Source organism: Prinia subflava, chromosome 2 (assembly GCF_021018805.1).
Source record: "Prinia subflava isolate CZ2003 ecotype Zambia chromosome 2, Cam_Psub_1.2, whole genome shotgun sequence".
Taxonomy (NCBI): Eukaryota; Metazoa; Chordata; class Aves; order Passeriformes; family Cisticolidae; genus Prinia; species Prinia subflava.
In genome coordinates, this window is record NC_086248.1 from 102,287,943 (window position 1) to 102,314,612 (window position 26,670).

Below are 26,670 nucleotides of genomic sequence, written 5' to 3' on the forward strand. Positions count from 1 at the left end.
CATGCAGCAGAGATCTGTGATGCACTGCTCTGACATTCTCTCTGCTGAAATATGGGTTGCTGTCTTTCAGTTCCATCATCCCTGTGCCCATTCCCTGACATCTGCCCTTCATTACATGGTTCCCGTGCGGCCGAGACGACAGATTGTCTATCCTCTGCAAGAGCTTGGCGTGAATGCTCCGTCAGAGCAGGTCTCCAAGGATCAGGTGGGTGACAGCAGCGGCAGCAGGCGGAAGGCATGGTGCCAGCTCATGCAGGGCCTGGCAGATGGGCTGGCATTACCCTTCTCAGGGCTCACAGGCTGCTCCTTAATTACAGTGGCCGTGCTGGCTGGCCGATCCCACTCAGCTGCTGTGCCTGGCTGGGCTGGGCCCACAGCCCAGCACACACGGTGGCCCACCGGAGCATAACCCTTCCAGCTCTGTGCCGACATGATGTCAGCACTTTGTCACGACCTCCCAGCGTCTTCTAAGTGCTGTGCCTGTTGCTGAGCACTTGCTCGTGCTAGCTTTATTTAGGTGTTGTGCTCCACAAGCAGAAAAAAGACAGTGCCGTGCTGTTGACTCTTTCTGTAGCGATTGCTTAAGTACATTTTATTTTTCAGTCCCAAAGTCAGGTTTCTTCCATGCACGAGATACACTTAAAACACCAAGTGACTTAACGGAAAGGAAAAGATTCTTTTCACTAGTAAATGGTTTTACTTGCAAAGAACTGGTGTGGCTTGGAGGTTCTAAATGAAAAGTCTCCTAAAGTTTCATTTTTAAAATAACTTACACCCAATTCTCTTACATTTTTTAAGTAACTAAAATTTGACATGAAGGTGATTCCTCAAAAACGTAACTAGTGAAGCTGAAATATTAGGAAAAACACAATTAGTCATGGATTCTCTCAGAAGGTAGTTGTAATTGCATAGAGAAACATAATTAGGGAGCTTTATGTCTGCCTACTAACTTCCAGTTGGCTGAGATGGGCTTCCATATAATATTTTTTGTGATGTCCTTCTCTCAGTTCATCAGTAGGTTTTGGCACCTAAAAGTCTTAATTAGGCAGCAGCTGGCAAAGCAAAATCCAGAACATGGCTAAGGCTATTGGTCTGGGTTTGGCTTTGTTCAACAGCCTTCCCTCCACTTGCACATCCCTGCCTTTCTTTTCTCTGCAGAATGAACTCTGATGCTTTTCTTTAAACTGCTTCTTAATCTTTAAAGTGATTGCTCTCTTCCTAAAAGAGGTCATCTTAGCATTTTTGTTGAAGCTGGAAAATCACAGTCTTTCCTGTATTTGAAAGATTTGCAAATCTTTTGTCTGCTCATGTTCTTCCTGAGATTTTCTGAGCTTCTCTGTAGGTAGTGAGTGGCATGATGGTTTGAAATCTCAGATTCAAATTTCTATTTAATAGAATGAGTGAAATTTTTGCTAAGAAGCTGTGCTGGCAAAACCCCAACTCAAGGCCATCCACTGTGTAAGTATCCATGCATCTGCCTCTGCATGAATTATAGATTTTTGACAGACTGTGCTCTATCAGAATGGACATCTGGGGCTAAATGCTGGGTGGTAACTTGAGGATAAAGCTAGTCTGCTGCTGCTGGCTTGTCTGAAATACCAAGAACTTGAAACCATGTAAAACTAAATTGACTCTTTTGTCAAGTGAATGAAGTGACCTTTGGCCACCATATGTTGGGCAGCTATGTAATATAAGGAGCAGCCTGCCACAGAGACCCGAGCATACTTGTGAGTAAGGAGGTGGTGCTGCTTTTAGACCTGGAGTTGCAGTGAGGCACAAGGCACTTGCTTCCTCAGCTCAAATGCTTCATAAAGGAAGGTTGATCCCCATCAATAATCTTGCCCTACCCTACCAAATCATGTAGTGAAGGTACAAATAAACTGAGGTGTATTTTATAAATGATTATAACTAAGGAGGCACAATATTATCTTTCTGCCTTTTTGTAGTGATTAAAAGGCTTCTCAGACCTATTGTAAACAGTAAGGTGCAATCTATGAGGCAGGGAACCTGTCCCACCAAGGATATAAATGTGCTAGCTCTGCAGAATGGAAAGGCTGAGAAGTGTCACCTTATGAAATCCAGTGAGACAAGGTGAAACACATTTTGGTTGTAGAACATGCTAATGGGCTGGGAAGGAAGGGGGAAAAGTACATGGGAGAACAATGTTGTGAGGAAAGTGTGGAGAAGAGAGGGAGAAAGATGAAAGGCAAAGAGTCTGGAGTAGGAATTAGTGGGAAGATGTTGGAGGCCAGGACCTGCAGAGGAGTAAGGAGAAAATGTCTCTTATCATCTTTGTTTTGCTGGTTTTAAACAAGATCAGGGCAGGATCTTGCAAGCTGTTTAGACTGGGCAGGCAGGGATTCCAAGCATTGGAGACCACTCCTCATTTCTTTATCCCATATCTCTATCCCAGTTCACCAAGCTGGTTTAAACCGAGGGGGCTTTGCACTCTCCTGTTTGTAAGCAGCTCCTGCAGAGGTGAATCTGTGCCCGCTTTGTTCCCATGAGCTGGAGAGCAGGTTATCACGGTAATTGCTGCTTTAAAGCGCTCTGCAGTAGTGGCAGGATTTGTCACATGAACTACAAGATGAGGATTGTAAATGCAAGTTGATTTTAGAAATGTAACATTTTCATTGATTGCCTGCTCTAATTGATTGCTTGAGTATCTGTTGCTTGTAATGGAGATAATTGTGGAGATATTCTTGCTTTGATACCCACAAGATGCCTCTTGATATCTAGTAATCAACATCTGCCTCTCATCTATTGCTTTTTCAGCTGCCTTCCTCTTGTTCCAGCCCTTCTTGAGCTCTTGCTCTCATTTTCTAGCTGCAGTGTCTTTTTCCCCACTAAAAGCTTGGGGCTGAGCAACTCATCCATCCTGTGTCGGGGCACAGCTCCTGAGTTGTGTGGGATGTCTGTGGGCTGTCAGGTGCTCCGTATCTCAGGAAGTGTGGGCTCTATCAGTCTATTGTCTCCTCAGTACATTCCAGCCTGCTTAGGGCATGAAGAGAATTAACTCAGAGATACAGATCCAGGACATAAATGGGTGCTTTCCTGCTTCCTTCTTCCAAAGCCAGAAGGGAAACCAGCAATCTAAACCACAGAAGCTCTGCTCTCAGCTAATTTGTGAGTGTTGCCAGTCCAGATGAATCTTGTCTGTGCTGGAGAGATGCTTTTTCTGAGGATCTGGATCAGTTGTTACAGACAGATGAGCACAATGTGTGGTAACTTGTTTCTGTTGTCCCTCTGTTAACTCTCTCTATTCTTCTGTGGAGTCTGGAAAAACCACCAAGGGGGAAGTGCCATGTATCACCCTCTCATGGATTCCTGGCCTGCTCCCTCCTATCTTGTGCAGGGAGCATGAGCCATGTCTTGTGGTTTTAAATGAAGCATAGATCCTTCCTCCTGTGGGCTCTGTGGCAGAGCTAGATGTCAGTTGGAGAAAGCTATTCTTAAATTCCAGGAACTTACCATATAACCCCACAGCCAACTGTTACCTGTGTGTCCATTTACCTATAGTTTTTGCCAGGCCCTTGTGGCATTTCCCCTGGTTGAGTCTTGTTTCTGGTTGGAGACAGGCTTTTGTTGTGTGTTGTGTCTTTTTGCTAAAATGACTATGACTCTAGAGAAATACAGAGCTTAGGAGCTCTCCCTGCTTCTCCACCTATTTGCCATCCTTTTCTTAAATGCTATGCTGTAAATTTTAAGGCTGTCACAGATTTTTTCACTTGTTCTCTTAAACCACAGCTCTGTGCTGCTTCATCTTTGCCTCAGAAACCCTGTCACTCCCCAGGCAGTGGCTCCATTTCCTGAAGAGCTAGAAATTCTTTGTTACTTTTTCTTTTGCTTTGAGTTTGGAAATACATTTTGCTGCTGATTTTGTGTGTCTGTTCCTACGAAACTCTGTGTCCCATTACTCTGCTGAAGAGATTCAGGTAAATTGGGTAGACTGGACTGGGAAGGTACTAAGCAGAAGATGTTAAACTTTTCTCCCATTAAGTCTACCACTGCAGTCCTCTGGAATAATACAGTTGCTGATTTGCATCCAGTCCTGCGGTATCTAGACTTTGGGATACCTGTTGAGCAGCAAGTGTGGCAGAGGTGCCACATTTTGGCTCAGAATTGCATTGGCTACACATCTGCCACACTGGGGTTCAGACCTGACAGAGCTCCTGCCTGCTCATTAGATAAAACAATTTGTACAGCTGTGCCAAAGCAAAAGAAAATCTCTCATTTCTGTATTCTGGATTGGCAACTGGTGCTGAAGTGCTAACTGGGAGGAGATCTAAAGATCCAAACTCTTAATTCCCTCGGCATTAAAACAGATTAGGTGATTATTCTGGTTTGCACATATGTCAGTCACTGCAGTCATGTTACATGAAAAACAGAAGGTTACAACAGAATCCTGAGTATCTTATAAAGTGCTGCTGGCCTTCATGGTGCATGTCATTGGTGGAGTAGAAAATTATAGACAATGAAATATTTTTAAATTATTTCTTCATAAATAAACAATTTATAAACTTGTATGCTTTCTCACCATCTGGGAGCATTCTGTTCTCCATCTGCTTCATGTAATTATCAATGTAAGGGAAGAATAGGTGATACAATTAACAAGAATAGCTGATCCACAATGAAGAACAAAAATGTCACACATCTGTTGCATTATTTCCTTGGTTTTACCCTTTTATTATTCATGCTATTGGATTTATTATATCTTTATTTCATGGCTGCATTCAAGCTATTAGGCTTTATTGCACAGTTTAGAATTGTTTTTTCTGCTCTAGCTCATAAAAAGACAGAACAGTTGCAGAAGCCTATGACATGTTGCATAAATTTAGGTAGTTCAGTGTGAGGTTCAGATAGAAAATGGAGGCCAAGGCACTGCAAACTCAACAGTTTCCAGTGCAGTGTGGAGGTATTTTTGTTTGTTTGTCTGATTCCACAGTGATACTTATGGTAAAGGCTATAAGTAAATGGCCTGAGAGCAGTTTAAAATAGTAATTAAAACAAGAACATGAGAGGAAAATACATCCTTGCTTTTCGAGTCATCTTAGAACTTGTTCCATTGCAGTGTATGTTCACAACTACATACTCAAATGACTTGTGAATGTAGGAGCCATCCTGGATGTTTCTCTATTCCGTGAGCTTTTTATGTCCTTTGTAAAATTGCAGGACTTTAAAAGAGTATTTATTTACCATATTTTGTAAAATGAAAAGGAGAAATTAGCTGTCAGGTAAAACCAGAAAAAAAATCTAAAACACTTTTGAACTTGACAAACTTTCTCTTGTGGGGAAGCTTGTTTAAAAAATGGAAAGGAAACTGATCTATATGAGTGTTTGTATAGAAAACTCATCTCTAGGTGCTGGTGTCCCCTCCAACGAACTCCTAGGGCTCTATTTTCTTTACTCACTCTCTGTGGCTTCTCTTTTCTGGTGTTTAGGCCAATTCATTACCAGCTGTCTGACTTTGCACTGGTGCCCAGACTGAGCACAAGACTTGGCCTTGACCTGTGCAGGCAGAGGAGCAGAAAGGACTCAGAACTGATAGACTGACTGTTAACAACACCTTGCTGTCCAGTCCCAACTAGTCCATAGTGTACAGCTTAAAAATTTTAGCTCAGTTGTAATTCAAAGGTAATAAAAACAAGGACTTTAAATCAAAATTTAAAACATTTAGGAGAGGCCGTTCACAGAGACTAACACAGAACAATCCATTCTGGGCAAACAAAGCTCTTTGCTTCTGACTGCAGCTAGGAGTGCAAACTGCATGGTTTGTCACCTTACCTGTCCACAGAGAAATGTCAAGAAGATGAAGAGGGAGAGGCACAAGTGCTGTGAAGCACCAGAGCCTCTGCTTTGGAGTGTGTGCCTATCCTGGACACTGGCCATTCCTCGCCCTGGTTTTCAGGCACCACCACAGGAACAGCCAGCTCTGCTCCGGGAGGTGTTTCTGGAACAGCAGTGCCTGGAGCAACTCAGGAAGTGGTCACTGCTGTATTACCATCTCACTATCTGCCTTGGAGCCAAGTGTGTGCTGGCTTGGTAGAATACTTATAGCAATTAAAGATTTATTCTGGCAGTTTCAGTTCTGTTTATATGCAGTTGAAACACTAGAATATACTGAATAAGGCTAAAATATGGAAGGTCTTTCAGGGTTTGGGTTTTTTTTCATCATTAGGCCTCTACTGAGATACTAAGAGCAAATGTAGCAGACAGCCTAGGGAGGATGGGCAAGAGAATTCCCTACATTTTCAATATCAAGGCTCCTGTTTCAAAGTTAAAACAGCAGAATTCCTTTGTGTTACAATTTGTATATGGACATTTGGACTACAAACAAAGGCTTGGTGTGAATAGTTTTCACTTAACCAGGGGATTAGTATTAATTTTTAAAGCAGTAACTGTTGCTTAAGATACTCGTGTGGTTGAGTAATGAATTTTTAATGCTTTTGTAGTATGTGCATGGATGAAAATCCATAATTTTTTGTTCTTCCCTTTGGCTGGTGAAGGTGATGGTTTTATTGCACCAGTAGGCACACAAACAACCGTTCTGAAGTGAGGCTGATAACAAATTTCCTCACTGCAAATATCAATGGGGTGATGCTGCCATTACATTTTGTTTGGGAGACTGAGTGTCACACCATTGTTGGAGGCACCAGATGGCATCATTACCAGGAATGTTTACCACTTATGTGCATGTGTGAAATTAAAAGTAAGATGACCTATCTTTGTTTTGAAAGCATCGTGTCAGTGCTGTACAGGTGTTAATGACATTTGCAGTAAACTGAAATAGGCACTTCTGCTTACAAACAGGTCAGACTTGGCTTAAACGTTTTTCAAAGCCATTTGTTAGATTGATAATTCCAGCTTATAAGGAAGAAACAGATATTTTTGCCACAGAAAGGTAATGTTTGCCATTATAAAATGGAGTTTTATGTCTGCTTTCACTAAAATGTGATTCTCTGACTCTACAAATCAGTATCCCTTCATATCCTGGATTATTTGTTACCTCGTGTTCATTAGTTTCAGTATGAAATATTACCATTTTTATTCTATTTTTTTCAAGCTCTTAATTTTATACCTCTCTTATGTTTTTCAATGAGTTCAGCATATTTGAGTTGCTTCCTCTGTTGCCCTGAGTCTGTACGTGACGTGCCTGTGCTTTTTCTCTTTCTGGCTTCGCTCTGTCGTTGGTGAGTGTGTGTATGGGCAGCTGCCTCTGCAGGCTGGCTTAGTGTGCCCAGAGACCAGTGCAAGCTGCCCCTTGGCTGCTGCTCCTGTGCTCAGGCCAGGGGTTCCCGTAGGACTCCTTTCCTCAGGGACTGCCAGGCATGCTCCTCTCTTGATTTGGAGCTTCTGGGATTAGTCCTTGGCTAATGCCCAAGTTTGTAAACCGTAGACAGATTACCTGGGAAACAATGACTGATGTCAAAGGACTAGAGCCAGACATGTGCTTTTTACCCCCTTTCCATCTTGAATGCTTTGTTCGTGTTCCTGTGCTTTCCTGTCCTTCTCTTTCTTCCCAGAAAATCGGGGGGAACTGAGCTCTCTGAAAGTGGCATCATTCTGAGTTCATGTCTTTGGCCTTTGAAGCAGGGCAGCAAGCAATCGTCAGGTCTTTACATGAGTGTGAACTGCCTGGCTCTCTCTGGGCTGGGGATCCAAATGTCAGTGCTCAAAGGGAAAAAGAGCAGCTTTTTACCATGGTAACAGTGGTTCTGCGAGGAAATTAAATAGATGTGTCTGTGCTCTGTTCTCTTCTGCTGCTGGTTGGAGTTAAGCAAAAAATCTAGTTTCGTACAGAGCCATGGGGACTGGCTTACGATTGGTTGTGAATATAGAGGTGGCTTTTTCCAGAAGCTGTAGATCAGCATTTACCCACACAGGCATAATAATGGTGTAATAATACTGACTTCGTTCATAAAGGCCTTGAGTTTCTGTGGATGAAAATATTCTACAAAGGCGAGGTGTTATCTGTCCAAGCCACAGTTCCAAAAGAAGGGTTCTTTTGGAAGAAAGACAAAACAATTAAGGCTGCAGTCTTCATCACTGTTTCTTTCTCTGTTTTCTTTTCCTTCTGTTTCTGGTGTTTGTATAAATCTGTGAATGCGTGGAAACAGGTTTTGAAAAAATGTTTACAGAGATTTTTAATGAGGCTTTTTGGAATGTAGCTAGTATTTAGAAAACAATTCCTAATGCAGCCTAAAAAAGCATGCATTTTCCAATCAATTTTGTTCGTATCACCTAGGTAAACACTGACGTTTCTTTTTTTAACTTGTGGTTCAAATGGAGCTTGAAATTCAAATTGCTCTGTTTACTGACCTTCTTGTTTGCCACTGTCGCTGAGCTCAGCACTACTCTTGTAACAGGTTTGTTAATTGCTTTCACTGCGTCTGATGGTTTTTGCAGTAACAGTTCAGATGGTGTGGATCCTCTAGAGCAGTAACTGTTGCTGGGGTTTCTCATTAACAAATGTTGAAGTAAAACAACAGCACTGCAGGCAGATGCAGAAGCCCACAAAGTAGCCTGGGAGGGTCCCTCCAAGTAGTAATGACGGATACTTGAAAGAGCCAAGAACATAACAAATGAGGCTGCCCTATGTTTGCCATGCAGTGCTCTGAGCAGCCCTTCTGAATGTGGACCACTGCAAGGTACTTGAACTGCAGCCAACGCTTGAGTGGGCTGGGCAAAGCCCAAGTCCTCCGGGTCTAATAAAGTCAAATCTAAGTTTAATGATCAGACTTGATGATCTTAGAGGTCTTTTCCAAACTAAAGAATTCTGTGATGCTGCAAATTCTGCAGCATTAGGGAGCTTTTGCATGAAGAGTCCCAGAGAGGCCTGCAGCAGCTCTGACACACCACTGAGTGTTCCTGAAATAGACTTTCCAGTGCCCAGTTCAGAACACAGTGCTGTTTTCTTCCTGTCAGGGCTGAAATACTTTGTCCAAATTTTCGTTTTTACATTTACAATTTCCATGGTTTTATTTATTAGAGTGAAGCTAATGTTTGCTATAGACCCTGACCTATTGTAGAATAATTATTGTAAATATATGTAAAAAACCTAGATCTAGCCCAGGGTCCAATGTTTAAAAACAGAACTAAAAGGAGCCTCAAAATATTCTATGTGTGAGTTTGTACCTCAACATATAATGTAAAGTCATGAATAAATGTGCCACGAATCCATTCCCAAGGCATGTGCAAAGCAAACAGGAAAGCTGGACATGAAGCTGTCTGTGGTTGGAAAGTGCACAGGAAATAATGTGTTTGCTGCAACCTAATCAGTATTTCATGATCCTTTTTCCATTGGTTGCTTGGGGTAGAAGAATGGGTGAATTCTGGATGCCATAGATTAATTCTGCTTTGGCCCATTTTACACTGTGAGATTGTGAGTGAAAGCCATGATTCCATGCAGGGTGTGTGTTGTCAGCATCAGGGGGGCGTATTAGCATTTTAATGAGCTCCAGTTTGAAGGCTCCAAGTGATGGCGCTGGATGTCCATGTGCAGGAATAGCCCCATGGGCTGATGCCAAAGGGCCACTACTGCCCGTGGCCACCCCTGCCAGCTCTGCTGTCCCTCTGCCCCCAGCTGGGAACAGCATGGGGGGCAGGGGTGCCAGTACCCCAAATAATCATTTAATAATCAAAGAAAATCTTCCTTTCTGGGCAACATATGCATTTTCTACCAATGGCAATTAATGCTTTTTACCTTGCATTAGTTAATGATTGCTGGTTTATTTAATAGATTTGATACAAAATAAACATATTAGTTTGCTATTGACCTATTAATTATGGTGTCTGATTACCCCTCTAGCAAACACAGGTAGCCATTTGTCCTGGCATTTTGTTAAAATAGGTAGTATTATGGGACCAATCCACCAAATTCATCACTCCCTGGGGCCGTTTGGTGTACTTAGCTGTAGAAAGGTGATTTCTGGAGCATGTCAGCTGCTGGTGCTGGGACCATTGTATGGGGAACAAAACTGGTTATATTCTGCTCATAGGCTGCCTTTGTGTCACTGATATAGAAGCCATTTCATAAATTAGATGCAACTCTTCCTAGGGAAATCGTATTCCCTTTTTCATTGCTGCAATGCATTAAAATAAACAACCAGCACAGCAGTAGAAGGAGATGTTTGAGCTTGGCATTGCTTTGAAGTCTGTTGCGTTTATACTGTTTGCTGTTGACATTCCTGCTTATTTTCATTGGTTAGATACATTACAAGTAGTTTCTTTTCATGGTTTATACCATTTTATTAATTTATTAATAAACTGCATTTCAACACAAATGTCACTTAATCATTTTGCCTCCAGAAGTAATTGCTTTTCTAGAAAGTTGCAAGTCTGTGTGTGCAGCAAAACCTAGCCTGTCAGAATTGCTTTCTGCCAATCCCAGGAATGTGAATATCGAGGTGAGGGCACATAGTCCTCCATGCCCAGTTGTGTGACTGGGAGAGCTCCATACCTGTCAGTGTTGGCAGAGGAGCAGCTCCTGTAGCTGGGGCATAACCATGTGTAGTGTGTTATAAGAAACACAGTCAGAGTTTGATTTTAAGTTGTAGGGGATGTATGTAATACTTGGCACTGGTTATTCTTGTTTTCTAAAATCTCTTCTAAAGATGTACATTTTCAGGGAAATAAATACAAAGGGCTTTTTCAGTTTCTGAAATGTGGAAGTGTTACAGATTAGTCTGTATGATTTAATTTATGATGAAAAGTATTTTTGCTGGCAGATTCCTTGTGTAAGGAGTATTCAATCATTTCCAGAGCACTGGCTTTAAATGGGATTATGGAGGTTCTCTGTAGGGACTTGCTGATGTCCAACATAACTCTTGTTTGGAGCAGCAAGGTGGTTCTGTCCCTCGCCCAGGCATTCTTCACTTCGGGCTTCTGCTGGCTGCCACCCAACTGATCTCTGTTAAGCAGCCACCCTGGGCTTTTTTTTTTTTTTTTTTTTTTTTTTTTTTTTTTTTTTTTTGAGAAATCTAATGGAATTTTTCCCAGGGCAGTCCAGTCCCTAAGATGAATCTGGCTCACCACTGGATGGCATCATTGCACTGTGGTGAACTGCAGCTCAAAGAACATTTATCTGGCAGTAAAAAATAACGTTGCCTGATCAAAGGTGACATTTAATTTTGCCGCATTCTGAATGACTTGCTGTGCAGTCATGCCTTTGGACAGGGAATTGATACATAATGCTTCCTTAAGGGACAGGACAGCACTCTAGTGAGTTCCACAGTGTGGTGAGGCTCTGCTGAAATCTCAGCTGTGAAGCTCCACCAGTGCAAAGACATAGCATGAAAGATCTTTTGGGGATCTCAGTGTGCCGTGTATTTATTGAGAAGGCCCATGTAATTACCACAGCTTTCAAAGAAAGTACTTTTGTCTATTGAGTTACTCTGTCAGCTATAAAGAATATATATAAAGAATATATTTTTACTGTACTTCCATAGAAGGAATTTAGAGGACTTAATTTTATTAGTGCTGTCTCCTATCTGTAGTAGAGAAAACCTGTTAGAAGCCTTACCTTGCTTCCTTCCTAAGTGCCACAGCAGGATTTTTTAGGGGAGGTGTCTGACAAATACCAAAAGGGGCTCCATTTTGTATTGGCCTTCCCAGTGCATTTATGAACCTGCAGTTATCCATTCTGTGAAATGGGAATGTAGGCAACCCAGAGCAGTAGGAAGAATGCATAGTGTGTTGTACTATGAGATGGAAAGTATTTCCTTGTCTTTAATCAGAAATTTGAAAGATGAAAAAATCCCCTGTCAAATGGAATATCTCTTGTCTCTTAGATGCATATATTTGTTTTGAGAATTTCTGTTAGGTAGTGAGACCTAGAGGCACATGGAAAAAAAACCACATGGAGTTTATTCCCCTAGCCAGAATGTGCATGAAGTGGTGTGGAAGCTGAAATTAGTAACTGCCAACATGACAGTAATATTTGTGGCTGGAGTACTGCTCCCAGTGGCATTGAGGTACTTCTTTACTTGTGTGGCAACCTGGCTTTCCAGGTAGCTGCTCTGTATTTAAGAAAAGAAGGATAATTTTGGAAGGGGACTTTTCAATTAAACACATAAAACCACTTGAAATCGAAGGTCCTAATTAATTTACAAGTAAAGCCATTTCCATAAATAGGAGGTATAAAAATGGCCTTGGCAGTGTGTAAATATAAATTCTTGAGGTGTTTGATAAATGGCAATGAGTGATAGCAGAGGCAGTATTTTGTCCTCTCCTGCAAGGATTCCAGAGCATCTTGTTCAGGAGAAGCCAGACCATTCAGCTCTTGTAATTTTCTGTGACCTATTAAACATGCACATATTCCACATATTTTAGTACCACTTAACTGAGGCCGTGCGCAGAAAAATGGTATTAGTCATGTCAGTGAGCCATAAGAAGTTTTGTGTGAATGCAAAGTAATGCATCACTGAGAGTTTAATGATTCCTAGCAGGCTTTGACTACCTTTTTTATGCATTTCCATGTCTTACATGTTTTTTTACAGCTGAAATATTCTTTGAACCACACAAATCGAAAGCTGGTGCTGGAATCGAAAGTGTGTATAAACACTAGAATTGTGGTGGTTGGTGCATCTGATGTTGGAATCTCTTTTCTGGAAACGCTGGTTTTTAGGTACGTTTTAAATTTTTTTTCCTTTGCTGAAAAGGATGTGTTCCCTTTTGTATGAAGGGGGTTGTTTCTTGCATTCAAGCATTCCTTGAGTCTGTCTCAATATATTGGGTGTTAAATGTCTGAGCACCCGTGAATGGAGGGATGGGTGCTGGCATCCTGGATGCCTTGGGACTCACAGGATTCCAAGCAGCTCCCAGTTGCATGTGGATCCTTGAGGTGAAGGCATGCTGAAAATGAAAGCAACCTGAAGTTGCTTTGGCCATTGTTTTTTAACCACAGTCTTGTGATGGGAGGTGGAGTCAATGGCCTTTGGCATGTGCTCCCAAGCAGTATTGGCCTTTAAAGCCAGTCGTCCCCGGTGGGATCCCAAACCAAACTAAATCCCCCCTTCCATAAGTCTAAGGCAGGGAAACTTGTGGATGAGTTGTGCTGTTTAACAGCCTTACCAGCATGAGGACAGAGTGTTCTCTCTGATATCTCACTGTTGTACTCCCCAGGGGCTTACTGGGGAGTCAGACTGTGAGAATGCCGTTCCTTTGATGCAGCGTTTAATCACAAATGCTAGAAATGCCATGGAAGACTTGCAGAAATGAATATAAAATTCTAAATCTGATTCTTACAAGATGCAACAAGAACTGAGAGAGTCTGGTGCGTTTAAGGGGGGTAGAAAATGGAAAATTCTGCCTTTTTTTTTTTCTTTCTTCAGTTAAGCCAGGAGTTTGTATTTCTATAACAACCATTGAACATCACAAATGATATTTTCAATACATCAAGAGAGGAGTAAGTTGAAGTGCTTTATAGATGTTGTATTGCTGGAGCAGTGCAGAAGAAAATTTCTGCTTCTTGCCCTTTTCTTAGTTCTTGACTTCCTGTAAAGCATCTCATCTCAGGGTAAATAGTTTCCTCTCATCCTCCTGTTCTCAGGACCTTTTAGGCTTTCAGTTCACCCCAAATTCAGTTAAACCTGTCCTTTAAAGCTTCTAACCAATTTCTTGTTGCTCACCCAGTGCTGTTTGTTGCTGGTATTTCATTATAAAGCACTGTGGAGAAGCCAAAGTGTGTTTGCGCTCCAGGTGTGCCATCTGAATCTGTCTGTAGTGAACAGGCCTTTGCCCTCTGAGCTCCCTTGGCTGAGCCTTTGCAGCCTGGGCTTGAGTTTGAACCAAACTCCAGCAGACTTGCTGCAGGACATGTCCTCCTTGAGCTTGTCTTGGCATCCTGCCTCAGACATAGAGTGCTGCTTAGAGAACTACAGAGCCAGCAGGCAGCACTTAGTGCAGTGTCACAGAATTTATATTAATAGAGGTATAAATCTGGAAAAAAATCATTTTTAATTTTCACATCAGCAGCAAATAGCCTCCTGATTGATGTGAAGACCTTTTAAAACAATTTAGTTTAATTTACTCATAATTTTCTAATATTCCCTGCAAAGGTTATATGCACTAAAAATAGCTGGATTGAATCAATTTGTGAGCCCTAATCCTTAAAAAGAGGAAGTAGTTTTCTCATCGTTATTCCTCATACTTAATTATTTTACATTACCAGTCACCATGGAAACACACAAATGTAATTCACTTACCGATGTGGCAATTATTAGAACTCGATCTTGCAAGTGTTTTCAGCTTCTTTGAGACTGAAGAAATACATTCTTCATTAAGCAAAGAAATGACTCTGTGAATGAGCTCTGCTGCCCTGTGGCAGGATGCCTCCTGCTGTGCGGTAGGCAGCATATCCCAGGGTGCAGTGCTCCTGGAGCACCCACCCAAACCCCAAAGGAACTTTAGACTTTTCCATGCTGCTCAGACAGCATGTGCAGGTATATGTTTTCAGCTGCATTTCTTGAGGCTGCACAGAGATTTTTTGGCTTTTTACCAGAGGGCCAGGTGACTGGTGGAGGTAGCAGTGCTACAGTAGCAGGGGAGCCTGATGCCTGGTCAGCTGTTGGTATGACAGTGGCTCTGGGGGAGCAGATGTGACTGTGGGTGGGTTCTTATTTGCTTGGTTGGTTTTGGGATTTTTTCTTCATTCCTTTGCTAGTTTCAAAGCTGTGGGCAGGGTAGCAGGATTAGACCAGAAGTACACAGGATTACAAACCCCAGTGTTTCCACTTAATCCCAGGGCCTGATTCCTGGAGCATAATGCAAACACAGGCAGCAGGGATGGAGGTTTGGCTTAAGGATCGTGGAGCTTGCTCCCAGCAGTATCTTGTCACTGGTTCCAGTGTAGGGAACCCATTGGCTTTTATCCACCTCTTTGCATATAGCTATGGAAATCACTATTGTCTTCAATTATCAGGAAAACTGTTTATAATCCATGATTTTGAAAACCTCCTTAATCCAAACCCTGATGTAAACAATGACTTATTCTCTGAGGACGTTGGAATATACTTAACCTGCTACATGAGATAACCATAAGTGAATGGTGCCTAAAATCACAATATTTCACAGGAAATAGTTATGAAGTCTATTTCCTTCTCTCTGTGGTGCATTAAAATAATTATTGCATTTAAGACCCAGATGGATTAAAGAACATTTTTGTCAAAGGCCTGAATTTTTTTCTCAAAGTAGGGTTGGAATCCAGCACAGTAAGCCTGAGTTTTTCGCTGCAGCATGGTGTCTCCCACTGAGGAGCTCGGGGTACCCAGGATAAGCTCCGAGGTGTCAGTTTGAACAGGGTTCCTTTAGCTGGCAGTACGGGGGCACACAGTATCCTGCACATCTGCCCTATTTGGCTGTAGTTAGCATAATGCTTGCTGGTTAATTAGGCTTTTTATCTTTGCATTTGTCTGGGAACATCTGAAGCCTTCCATGTTGCCTGTCACAAATTAGTTGACTAATTAAATAGTTAGTGCTTACTTGCTGATCACAGAGCTAACATGCAATGAATGGGTTAGTTGATGCCCATTGTTTTGTCCTATCTATCTTTGCCACATGAGCTGACACACATGTGCTTCCCTCTGCTTTCCCTTCAGAGCAAGTCGAGCCCAGGCTATGTGCTCAGTGTCACCAGGCACACATCCCTCAGTCATTGTTGCTTTCCATTGCTTCTGGTGAGCGGAGCTCAGGCTGTGACAGAGGTAAATCAGATGGGTCAGAGCTGGCCTTGTCGTGCAGTTGGCATCACAATGAACACTGGCAGTGACTGATATGAGGTGTAAACAGGGGAGAGGATGTGGGTCAGGATCAGCCTTCCTAACAGCCTCTGCCAGAAAATAAGACTCAATTAGCATCAATATGGGCTTATTTTATAGTTACAGTCTTGCTTTTGAGACTGTCTGCAGTTTTAAATAAGATTATTTCAACTTGAAATACTTGCCCTTTGAACATATGCAAACACTTCTCTGAGCCCCAGCTGTTCTTTCACACTTGAAATTTGTAAGTATTTGTAGATTTTCTCTTGTTACTATTTATATTTGAATACTCCTAACTTCTTGGTGAGTCTTAAAGCTGATCTTGGAAATGGTAGTTTTCTCATTAAAATCCTGCTCAGAATTGGAATGAGTCACAAGGGTTTTTATAGAATGCTGGGCTGCATCTGTCATCCCCTCCTGGTGACTCAGCAGGACATCCACAGCTCTGAGCCTGGTAACCTGGTACCTCTGATCGATGGAGTTCAGAGAAAATATAGCACTGTTCCAAGTGCAAGCACTGCACTGAGGTTCTCCGGCTCTCTGCTAAAACCATGGAGGAGATATCGCTACTTTCTCTTCTGTTCATATTTGGCTTGGTTTGAAGTTTGTTCCCAGAGCTGTAGAGGAGGTGCCGTGCTAAGCCCTCCAGAGCAGTCTCCAGGCTGCCTGAGAGTTGGCTTGGAAGCACCGCAGACTGTGCAGGCTGCTGCATTTGAGAAAAAAGGACTTGTCTGACTAAGCTGTGATCCTTCCCACTAGTGGTTAGCATGGATTTGATTCCTGTTTGTGTGTGTATTCTGATGGCCAGAGTGAGGCTGCTGACACATGGAGGTCACTAATTGAAGGATGGATGTTTGGGATCAGGAGTTTTGTCCCAGTTGACTCCTCCACCAGCCGTGTCCCTGTCCTTCCTGGGCTGCCAGCCTTATGTCATGAGGACCTGGCACTGGGGTCGTGCCTCGGAATGTGCAACTTTGATGAGTTTTGTGTTCTCCTGCTGGCAGGAGGAGCACATGTGGTTAAACCTCAAGCCTTCAAGGTTTAAAGGCAGGCATCTGCCTGGTAGAATCTGGGGACATTTCAAGGGTGCCCACTATGAAGGCAGCATTGCCAGATTTGCACCAGGCTACATCATGGAGTCCGCATACTTATCTCCTCTGCAATAGTTTGGGAAACTGGAGTCCAGTGTGCAGCCATAAAAACCTTAGTTTTGAATATAGGTAATTGGCCAATAATATTTAAAATGTCCTATTATCAAACTGGAATCTGCACTGTGTGTTACTCACTGAAGCACTCACACAGCAACGGGAAAAGCAGTGAAGTTTCTGCCACACTTCAGTTTTACTGCCCAGTTTATGGTACCTTTATTTGTGGAAAATGGTGTTGATGTCTCTCAGCTGTAGTTTGGAATCTGCAAGGTGATTAAACAGCAAGAGACTGAAGTTACCAAAGCCATCATCAGAGATCCCTCATTTTCTGTCTATAAAAATAATTGTCATTTTTGAAGAAAATGAAATGTTGGAGCAATTGTGGAATGGAAATCGGAATTTTAGGAAGGAAGTGCTCTCACTGAAGCAGTGGTTGGATGGTGCTTGATTAGATCAGTTTCAAAGCTACCTGAGATTTGGATGGCACGGCTGCCCTTGGGAATGCTGTAGCTGTGGAAGGATGTGAATGCGTCTGATTTAGCTGTGTGTTTTGAGTGGGTAAGGAAAAGAGCTCTTCAGATTTCCCTGCCCTGTTACAGAACAATTCATATTGTAGGAAATTTGCCATTTCAGTAACCTAGATTATGAAAATACCACAGATCTTGAGTGGATGCTCTAGTTCTTGTAAGCAAAACCAGTTACTGGGAAGTGATAGGTGACTGGAAGAGACACAAGTAGTGAGAGCCACAGGAGGGAGCTGAGGTCTTTCAGACTAATGAGTTACAAGGTGGATGGGGAGTTCAAAAGAAGAAACTGGAAAAAGACATGTTTGGTAATGTTGAGTGAGAAATCAAGATTGTAGACTGGTGTAAAGCCACCTAAAAACTAGGAATTAGTAAAGGAATTGGAAGGCAACAGAGTCAGAGTTGCTGGTGTGTTTAGTTTTATTGTCTAGGAAAAGGATCAGAGGATGAGAGACAAGAAATGTAACTACAGTAAAATAACCACAAAGAAGGAAATCTAGGACTGATCACTTGATGGGGGAAGAGTGAGAGGAGTAGTTCATATACTACTACCTATATACTACATAACCTAGCAGAAAAATCCAAATTTACCTGGAGAGGAACGGCTTTTGAGGTAGGATTGCCCTGGGTTTGGCTGGGATAGAGTTAATTTTCTAGTAGCTGTGTTTGAATTGAGAATAATTACGAGAATAATGTTGATGACTTGCTGATGTAACTGTTACTAAGTAGTGAAACATCAAGTTCAAACTTTGGTGAGGGACCCAGCTACCAGTGAAGAAGCACTCCAGGATCCTTGAAGGGTATTAGTCAAAGGATGAAGGAAATGTTCTTTACCTCTTTAATGAATTCTTGCTAAAATGTCAAAAATGGTAACAGTGGTAGCTTTCAGGGCCTGGGCTTAGAGGTTGCTCTTCTTAGGATGACAGCATCTGATAAAATTACCAATGAACCTAGCAGGAAGTTTCTGGATAAAAAAAATACAAAGCACTGTTTCATCAAAATAGAAGTTTTTGAAGGGACCCTGTTGTTTTAATACCAGGAGGAAGCAACTGGGGCATGATGAAACATTTTGCTGAGAGAGGGAGAATTGTCATGGACCAGGTTGTGTTAAAAGCCCCTCCTTGACCCTTTCATTGACAAGTGTCCCAGTAAACACTCTGCTGTTATCCCTTCTTTGGTTGAGCAAATTCATTCACAATCTTAACGCTTTTTCTGAAGGTTGATCCAAGGGAGAACTGGCTAATCTTTGTTTTCTGGTAATTGAAGAGGGACAACTTGGAGACAGACATCTGTTGGTCAGCAGTAAATCTGGAATCCTGTGCTGGGGGCTGTGATTGATGCCCTCGGAGAGGGTTCTGGAGGAAAGATGCTTTCAGTAGGTGTTGATACAAACAACAAACTCTGCTGCTGCAGCCAAGTATGACTGTCCAGGGAGGCAGAAGCAGCAGAGGGAAAGGAAAACACTGAGCCAAGCAAAGGAATTCAGTGGAGAAACAAAATGGGAACACATTGCTTGGAAAGGGGCTCCAAGCAAGGCTGTAGTGCTGAGTAGCACATTTATCCTGAGTAGCACAATTATCCTGTGAGTAGCACAACTTAAGTGACCGGGGTTCTTTCCAGTTATTTGTATGAGCAGCCTTTGTTAAGCTGGGCATTTCTAGCTGGAGTTTGGTGTGGAGCTGGGAAATCTGTTAGGAGACCTTTTCCTTTTGGAGAAGTCTTTTCTCCAAGTCATGTCCTAATTGCTGTGTTCTTGAAATGTTTCCTTACAAAAAAAGTCCTGCTTTGGATAAATTGTTACATTTGTGGGGAAAAGGAGAACTTGTCTCCATCTGCTTTGTACAGTGAGAATGACACATGGACACGCTGAGTTCCTGTGCCTTGAACACAGGTTATGGCCTGTTGGTACTCTTATCATCATCTCTGCTTCTGGGTTCCTTCCTCCCCACAAAAATCTTAGTGTTCATTTTTTGTTTTAGGACAGATTTTTCCAATTTCTAAGTTTTGTTAATGCAAGACTTTATCACATCTTACTTTTCAGTGTTTAATGCTGAAATCAGATTTTTTTTTTTTACTATTTTCAGAATCATCTCAAGCTGTCATTTTTATAAGGGCTTTGCTGCAGTGAAGCTGAGGATCCAGTGTCATTAAGACATTACTTTTGGATAGGTTGTAATTTCAGATATTATTGTTTAAAAATTACGTATATACAAGAACAGTTCACATAGTTACCAGTTTTAGGAGGCAGATAAAGCATTATCTTGTCACTCCTTTATTTTAGTTTTTATTGATGACTGGGAAAATAATCTTTAAAAATGAAATATTTCAAATAAATTGAAGTGCTTCGGTTCATGGAGACTACTTTGCTGCATGTTATTTTTGGTAACAAAAGTGATTTGACTTGTTGTGATAATGAGGGGTTTGATAAAAGCAATTAATTGTTTGTTCAGGCAGTTTCCACCATCTAAGCCTCCATCATTATGCTACACACAGACGGAAAAAAAATGAGGTAGTAAGACATCAGCAAAATGAGCAAGGAATATTCTAACAGATTCACAAACACCAGGATATATGTAAAAACTGTACTAAAACTTTTCTGTGTGTCCTTTTGATTATACTCAGTAAATTGGTAACCCTGTTTTGTTTTATTTTGAGGGCAAGGGTTTTCAGACTCTTTGTAGCTGTCCTCTAGAGCTGTGCACTGAAACCCAACACCTTTTACTTATTTCCCTAGATACTCTAATCCCTCCCTGCTTTACCAGTATCTTTGAGCTGTTCTTCCTTCTGTATCCACAGCAACGTGAATCCCTGCTGGAATTATTTGCTTCTAAAATGCAGGTGCACTTGTTTATCGTTGCAGTGATTCAGGCTCTTAACTTGAAGACTTCTTCACCAAATTGGAGCCTCCACTTTGCCCTGTTTCATGTCAGGTGTTGTTATATTTATTAGCAGCGTCTAAGTTAGTCCCTGTCCTGACACCCCTGCATGTGTCCAGGGCCTTGGTTGTTTTTCAGTTAAGAGCTTTTAGGCATCAGTAAAGAATCAAAAGCTGTAGTAAATGAGCCATCCTTTTGTTAGCCTAGAAATAATAAAGCTCAAAATCCTCCACCTGTCACCCCATGGTGACTGCCAGTGCCGATGGGAGCCACAGCTCTGCTCTAGTGCTCAGGCTTGTCTTTAAGTGCCTGTGTGTGTGTAAATGTATTTTAAATCCCGGGATAATGTGGGCCAGCTATGTGTCTGGAGCCTTTGTAGCATAAGATACGACATTCATTACTTATTTAAAGATTCTGATAATTTGCACAAATACCACCAGCCTGTGCTCAAACACTGACCAAATTCTGACAGCGCAGCAAGGGTTTGCTTCTGTGTGTGGAAATGGGGATGTTGTTTGTGTGGAGCTGTGCTGGGAGCTTTGTAGAGCCAGAGGGCAGTGTGTGGCACTTGGAGCATGGGCACCACCCCAGTAGCTCTGCAGCTCTGCCCCTGCACCACCCTGCCTTTGAGGAGCTGCCAGCCACTGTGCTTTGTGCCTTGCTTTTCCTCCATGTAAAGGGGAAATCAAAGATACCACTCATTTCATCTCATGTCTTCCAAGGGGATGCTAATCAATATTTTGATGCCTACAAGATGAATGACTGGGAAACATGAATTAATGTTTGGGGCATACGGGAATGCCATGAGAGTACTGAGGTAGAAGTAAATCATTGGTAAATGGTACTGACTGAAAGGTCTGATTGAGGCCTCCTGCTCAGTGGGGAAGAAGGGAACAAATACCATATGACTGGAAATCCTGGATGCCTGCACGTGGACTCAATAGAGGTGGAGCATCTGCAGAGGAAAATGGTATGTGACCAGATCAATAAAGTGCATCATCGTGCAGTCATGCAAAAGAGGCACATTAAAGGTGCCTAGAACTTTGATTCTGTCATGTTTCTGATGGTGGCTCACAAGATTTCCATCCTAAATATTAATATTTAAATGTAATGTTACTGTAGGCCCTGGATTTGAGCACTTATTGGCAAGAGGCCATGCAGGGTGTGTGTGGAGCTGATGACTTCAGCTCCACACTGAAAGGAAAGCTCCTTGCTATGAAGATGGGAGGATGTGTAGGGTGTTTATGTAATTAATCCCATGTAAATACATGCCAAGGAGCTATGCTTTTGTGTGTGAAGTTCCTGTAGTTATTGTTTGCACCCCGTGTGCAGTGCTCCCAGTGTGCAGATGGCATCACTCTTACACTTCGCCTTCTGCTTCATGGATCAGGCTTACTCTCATTTACATGAAGACCATTTTGTATCACTCAGGCACCATAAGGTGGCCATAAAGGAGAAGCAAATTCTATTTACATCCACCTCTGCAGAGTGACCTTAATTTAAAGGAGAATCAGGCCCATAATCTGTATAAATATATGCACTCTGTTACATTAAGGTTATTTATTACTTTGTGCTTGGCCTGAGTATGCATGGAGATTTACCACAGATAATCCATAATCCAGAATTAAACTATTAATATGCATTTTGAGAGGGGCAGCCATAACCTTGAAATTCCTTGGTTTAAGTATGACCTTTAACTTTGTTTGAATATATTTTTTAAATGTATGAATAACAAATTAACGTTGGTTGATAAAAAACATTCTGATTCCTTTGTACCATTTGCATCAGTCCATCCTTAACTTACAGAAAGCCTTGAAGATTAGAAGGCTTAATCACTCATAATATTTATTTGTTTTCAAATGTCAGACCACATTTAGTTCAACATACTGTCAGTCTTGTCCCTCTCCTCGCCCCAGCAATACTGAAACTGTGGTGGAAATTGTTCTTCTCTTTGTATCCAGAGACACCTGCATCTGAACAGAGTAGAACACTTTGTCCCTGTGTAGAGGAATTGCTTTCTGTATCCTCCTGAACGTGGAAGTCTGAGCTATGATGTTCCTTTGACATGCCCTCCGAATTTCTTCCATCTGAGGCTGTTTGTTTTTCTTTCCACAGGCCATGTCTGAAGTTCAACAACCTGACGCTGATTTCCATTCATGGCCTTCCAGGAGAAGACCCACAGAGCTCCAAGTATAGAAGATTTTTAATTAACAGGTTTGGCTTCACATTTAAACACTTCCATAGCTCCTGCAGAAAACATAACACTTTGTAATTCTTGTGAACTTGTCCTAAATTTTAGATACATCCGTAGAGAGCCCCAAAATACTCCAGTTTGTCTATCCAGCATGCACTCACCTACAAGAGGAGTTGGATAGAATCATGAGTAGGGAAATAGTGCCAAAGCAGTAACTTCAGGACAGCAATCCACTGTGTTATACCTGGCCAGTGGGCTCTGCTTTCCTGAGGCATTTTAGACTGTTTAAATCTCCAGGTTGAAGACAAATGACACAAGATGTCTGTTCGCTTTTTAAATCTTGTTTGGTTTTTAGCTTCCATGAAGTTTGTTCTAAATAATGCTAAACCAAAGAAAATACAAGATTTAATATTAGTAACATGACAGGAACTGACTTAGAGCAGTGTGTAGTGGGATGCAGAGCCCACCAGTGGTGGTGAGTATTTTGCTGGTCACAGGGGGAATTATTGCTGTTGATCAGTTTGGCAGAACTGTTCTGCATCAGTTCTGCACCTTTTGGGCTCTGAGTCCCTGGACTGTGGCAGTCTGTCCCCAGTTCTAGCCACAGCGCTGTCCCAGACCAGGGCTGAGTACAGCTGAAGGGAAATGGTGGAAGAGCCTTGTCTAGGAACTGTCAAACACTTTACGGACTTGTTTGCCAATAAATATAGTAGCTTCCATTTAGACAGATAAAATCTTAGCTCTTTAAAATTCACAGCACGTAATTCTCATTTAAATACAGTATTTTTGGGTTTTATTTTGGAATAAATCATCACTGTGGACTTGAACATGATTGTTTTGAACATTGAGAAGCATAGAATTAAAATGGATCAATTATTCTGAATAGTTAGGGAATGAACTTATACTATTTAGATTTGGCATGTGACTCTTTGGAGCCTTCGCATTGTATTTTACCAAATCTTTTCCTCAGTGAGTTGCAGTGCACTAAAGGGCTGGCTCTTTAAATGACAAAATGGCTCTGCATCTGCTTGCTGAACCTCTCAAATGAAATCTCTACAAAGATGTGAAAATAGTGTAGTGGGAAACTGTTTTAAACCATCTGATCTCATTTGGAATTTTGCCCTGACAAGGAATTTTGTATAAGTAGTTATCTGTATTACTTTTTATACTGTAGAAAGGGGTATGTTCAAATCTAGTGCAAATCTAGCAAATGAAGGAATTATATTCTCACATAAATGCATGTAGTCTTTTTCCTAAGTTCACCATAGAATGGAGTTGTACTAACAAAGCATCCTTCCTGACAGAAAGTTGCAGTTAAGAGCCACCTCACTAGATTTAGCTGTTAAAATATGAAATCAGATTGAGTGAAAATTGAACTCTGCAGGGTATGATTTCTGAAAGCATCCCTGTGATTTGGGAGTGTCAGTCTCCTGGGAGCTGTGCACCTCAGTTATAGAAGTGCTTTTGAAAAACTCCCTCTGTCCTTAATGTACATTTTATTTATAGATTTCTGCATTATTACAGTTCAGAAATGTCAGTTGTTTTTCTTTCCTTATTTTCCTCTGTTATCTGTGAGTACAGAGGATGCAGAGCATCACAGAAAGCCTGGCAATTCAGTCCTAAAATTCTCCAGGTTGTGAAATCAACTGTATTTGTTCCAACTCTGGCATCCTAAATGCCAGTTTTGGGAGTTTGGTAGCAATGATCAGCATGGAACCAGGAGCTCTGTATTGGGAAGTGTGTCCTGGTATTAATGGCAAAGCATCAGCTGTCAGTGCTGGTCTCTGCCCACACACTCTGCTGCAGCTGCTGGTGCCACAGAAAGGCATCAAATGCTTCAGCATGGGCCCAGCCCCTTCTGTTGAATTACTTTGAGGCATGTGGGAGAAATTGGAATATTTTTCATCACTAAGTATACATAGAAAGATAAATTTTCAGGCCTCTAAATGACCATGAGCTTACTTCAGCAGGTGGAATGTATTTTCTGTAGTAACTTGAGCTGACAGGCTGGCTGAAGCCCAGGGTCTCTGTACTGGCCATTCTCCTTCAGACGTCCTGGCAGGGGTGAGACTCGGCTTCTTTCATGTAGTTTGTTCACAATATTTCTTCTTGTGGTGCTGTTCTGGTCTCACAAACCAGACACCTGTGAGACACCAGCTCTTCTTTTTTTTTTTTTTTTTTTTTTTTTTTTTTTTTTTTTTTTTTTGCTTGTTTTAAGCCTGTTGTATTCTTTTTCACTAGATCCTGTGGTTTTATTGCTTTACAAAGCTATAAATGGGTTTGTCCAGTTCTGCTGAAAGAACCTAACTGAACAGGCTTTACCTGGTGCAGGTCTTCAGCATTGCAGAGGGATGGAGTTGAGCCCAGCTGAGTCTGCACAGTGGCCAGCAACCTCGTGTGCATTTCCATGGTGGGCCATTGCCAGGCTCAGTGGTGTTCAGGGGTCGTGACAGACCTGGCTGAGAACGTTCTCTTTGGTTCTCTTCATGTTTTAGTGAAGAGGTCATCATATGATGTTCTGTTGGAAGTATTTTATCTTCAGGAATCTTTGTCTTTGTAGAAGGCTATTATTAAGCAGAGAGGGTGGTACAAATACAGTAATAAGTAAGTGTCCTGGTATTGACTTGGCTGGACATACTTGCTGGGGGCACACTCCTGAGCCTTAGAAGACCTTTGGAAATAATTGTAATTTTCATTACTGAGGCATTAAGAGAGGTTTAGTTCCTTTTGGATTTTGCTTTAAAATTGGCTTTTTAAAATAGCAGCTTCCAGATCTTTGATACTTTTCTCATGCATGGGGATATCTGATGCGTTTTGCTTGGAACAGACTGTAACACCCCTAAAACATGAAAAAACAAACCTTGTCTGAGACTGTCAAAAGCCAACACATGATTTTAGGGTACTGATATGGAATTCATACTGTCAGAGCACGTTGCTTGTGATTTGTGCTCCATGCACGCCCATGAACATCCTGGAGCGCACTGCTCAGGACCAGTTTAGTGCGCTTTCAGTATTTGTCATTCTTGCATTGTGGAAAAGTTCTTTTGGAAAAGGGTCACCAATAGGAGACTTGAGATCTCTGCCTCTGTCTAGCTCTGACAACTGTTTTCCTAGCTTTCTATTTTTTAAAAAACTCTTTGGACTAGTACTTTAGAATAAGGATGCTAAAATGATAGATGGATTCCCTGCTTTTGTGTCTCACTGTAGCTGTGACTGATGAAGCAAAAGAGGGAAAGCTGGGGAAAAGCTGAATGAGAAAGTCTTGTCTTGGAGAAAGAATTGGACTGTTGAATTATTTTCTTGTGAGTTCAAAAGCTTCTACCTCACATCAGCCTGCAAAGGAAAAGCAGAGTAAAGCATAGATTCCTGACTTTGTTCTTGAATTACATGATTGTGAAGCCCAGTGCTGGAAGGGCTTGTTTGGTTTCAGCAAAAAGTTGTCAATTTATAACTGAATATTTCCTAATGCCTCATCATTTACCATAGACTGCAGTAAATTCACAGCAAGGGTGCAGGCAGAACCACTGTGGGCCTGGGTGAGCGCACTAGATGTCTAATTAATGCCTGCTGTCAGCTGCCGAAATTCCACTCACAGATATTCTTTCTTTGCAGCCACTGTTTTAATGATGAAGATTATGCACAGATGTCACTTTGTTCCTGGGTTAATGTTGTGGTTGGTAAAATGACGGGCATAAACCGCAGTGCCAAATACGTTGTTGTTTCCAAGGAGAAGAAAGTGCCATACGACTACCTGGTTCTGTGCATGGGACAGAGCTACCAGGTGAGCTATGTGCAGAGTGAACCAGCACAGTATTCCCAGGTTTTCTACAGAGAGTGGTGGTGTTCCTGAGATCAGGCAGGGCAGCCTTAGCAAGGGTAGCACCAGCAGTTTGCAGTCCTGTAGTGCAGCAGGTTGGGCTCTGTCAGTGCTGCTGCCAAAGTTGGAGGAGAGGAGGGTTGGGCAGAGTTTCCCACCAGCAGTTTACTGCTCAAGGTTGGACAGGAGGCAAAGCTGCCAGTGTTTTTCCACCATAACCATTAAACCTGCTAAAGAAAAGGCTCAACCGACATGTGGTCTCAGCCACAGGAGACTTAACTCTAGCTGATCTAACACCATTTGACCTAGTTTTGGAAGCAGAGAGAATTCCTTATCAAATTAATTACTCATCTCAC

At 41.9% G+C, this 26,670-nt stretch overlaps 1 protein-coding gene across 18 annotated transcripts in view; it reads left to right on the forward strand.

The window, feature by feature from the left end:
• Positions 1–26,670, forward strand: part of CFAP61 (cilia and flagella associated protein 61) — a 101,546-nt gene that overhangs the window by 31,488 nt on the left and 43,388 nt on the right. For all 18 annotated transcript variants that reach the window (XM_063391287.1, XM_063391288.1, XM_063391291.1 and 15 more), the window contains 4 exons: positions 71–205; positions 12,498–12,625; positions 22,419–22,517; positions 26,110–26,278. In XM_063391287.1, coding sequence (XP_063247357.1) covers positions 71–205; positions 12,498–12,625; positions 22,419–22,517; positions 26,110–26,278 — 531 coding nt within the window. The remainder of the gene's footprint in view (positions 1–70; positions 206–12,497; positions 12,626–22,418; positions 22,518–26,109; positions 26,279–26,670) is intronic.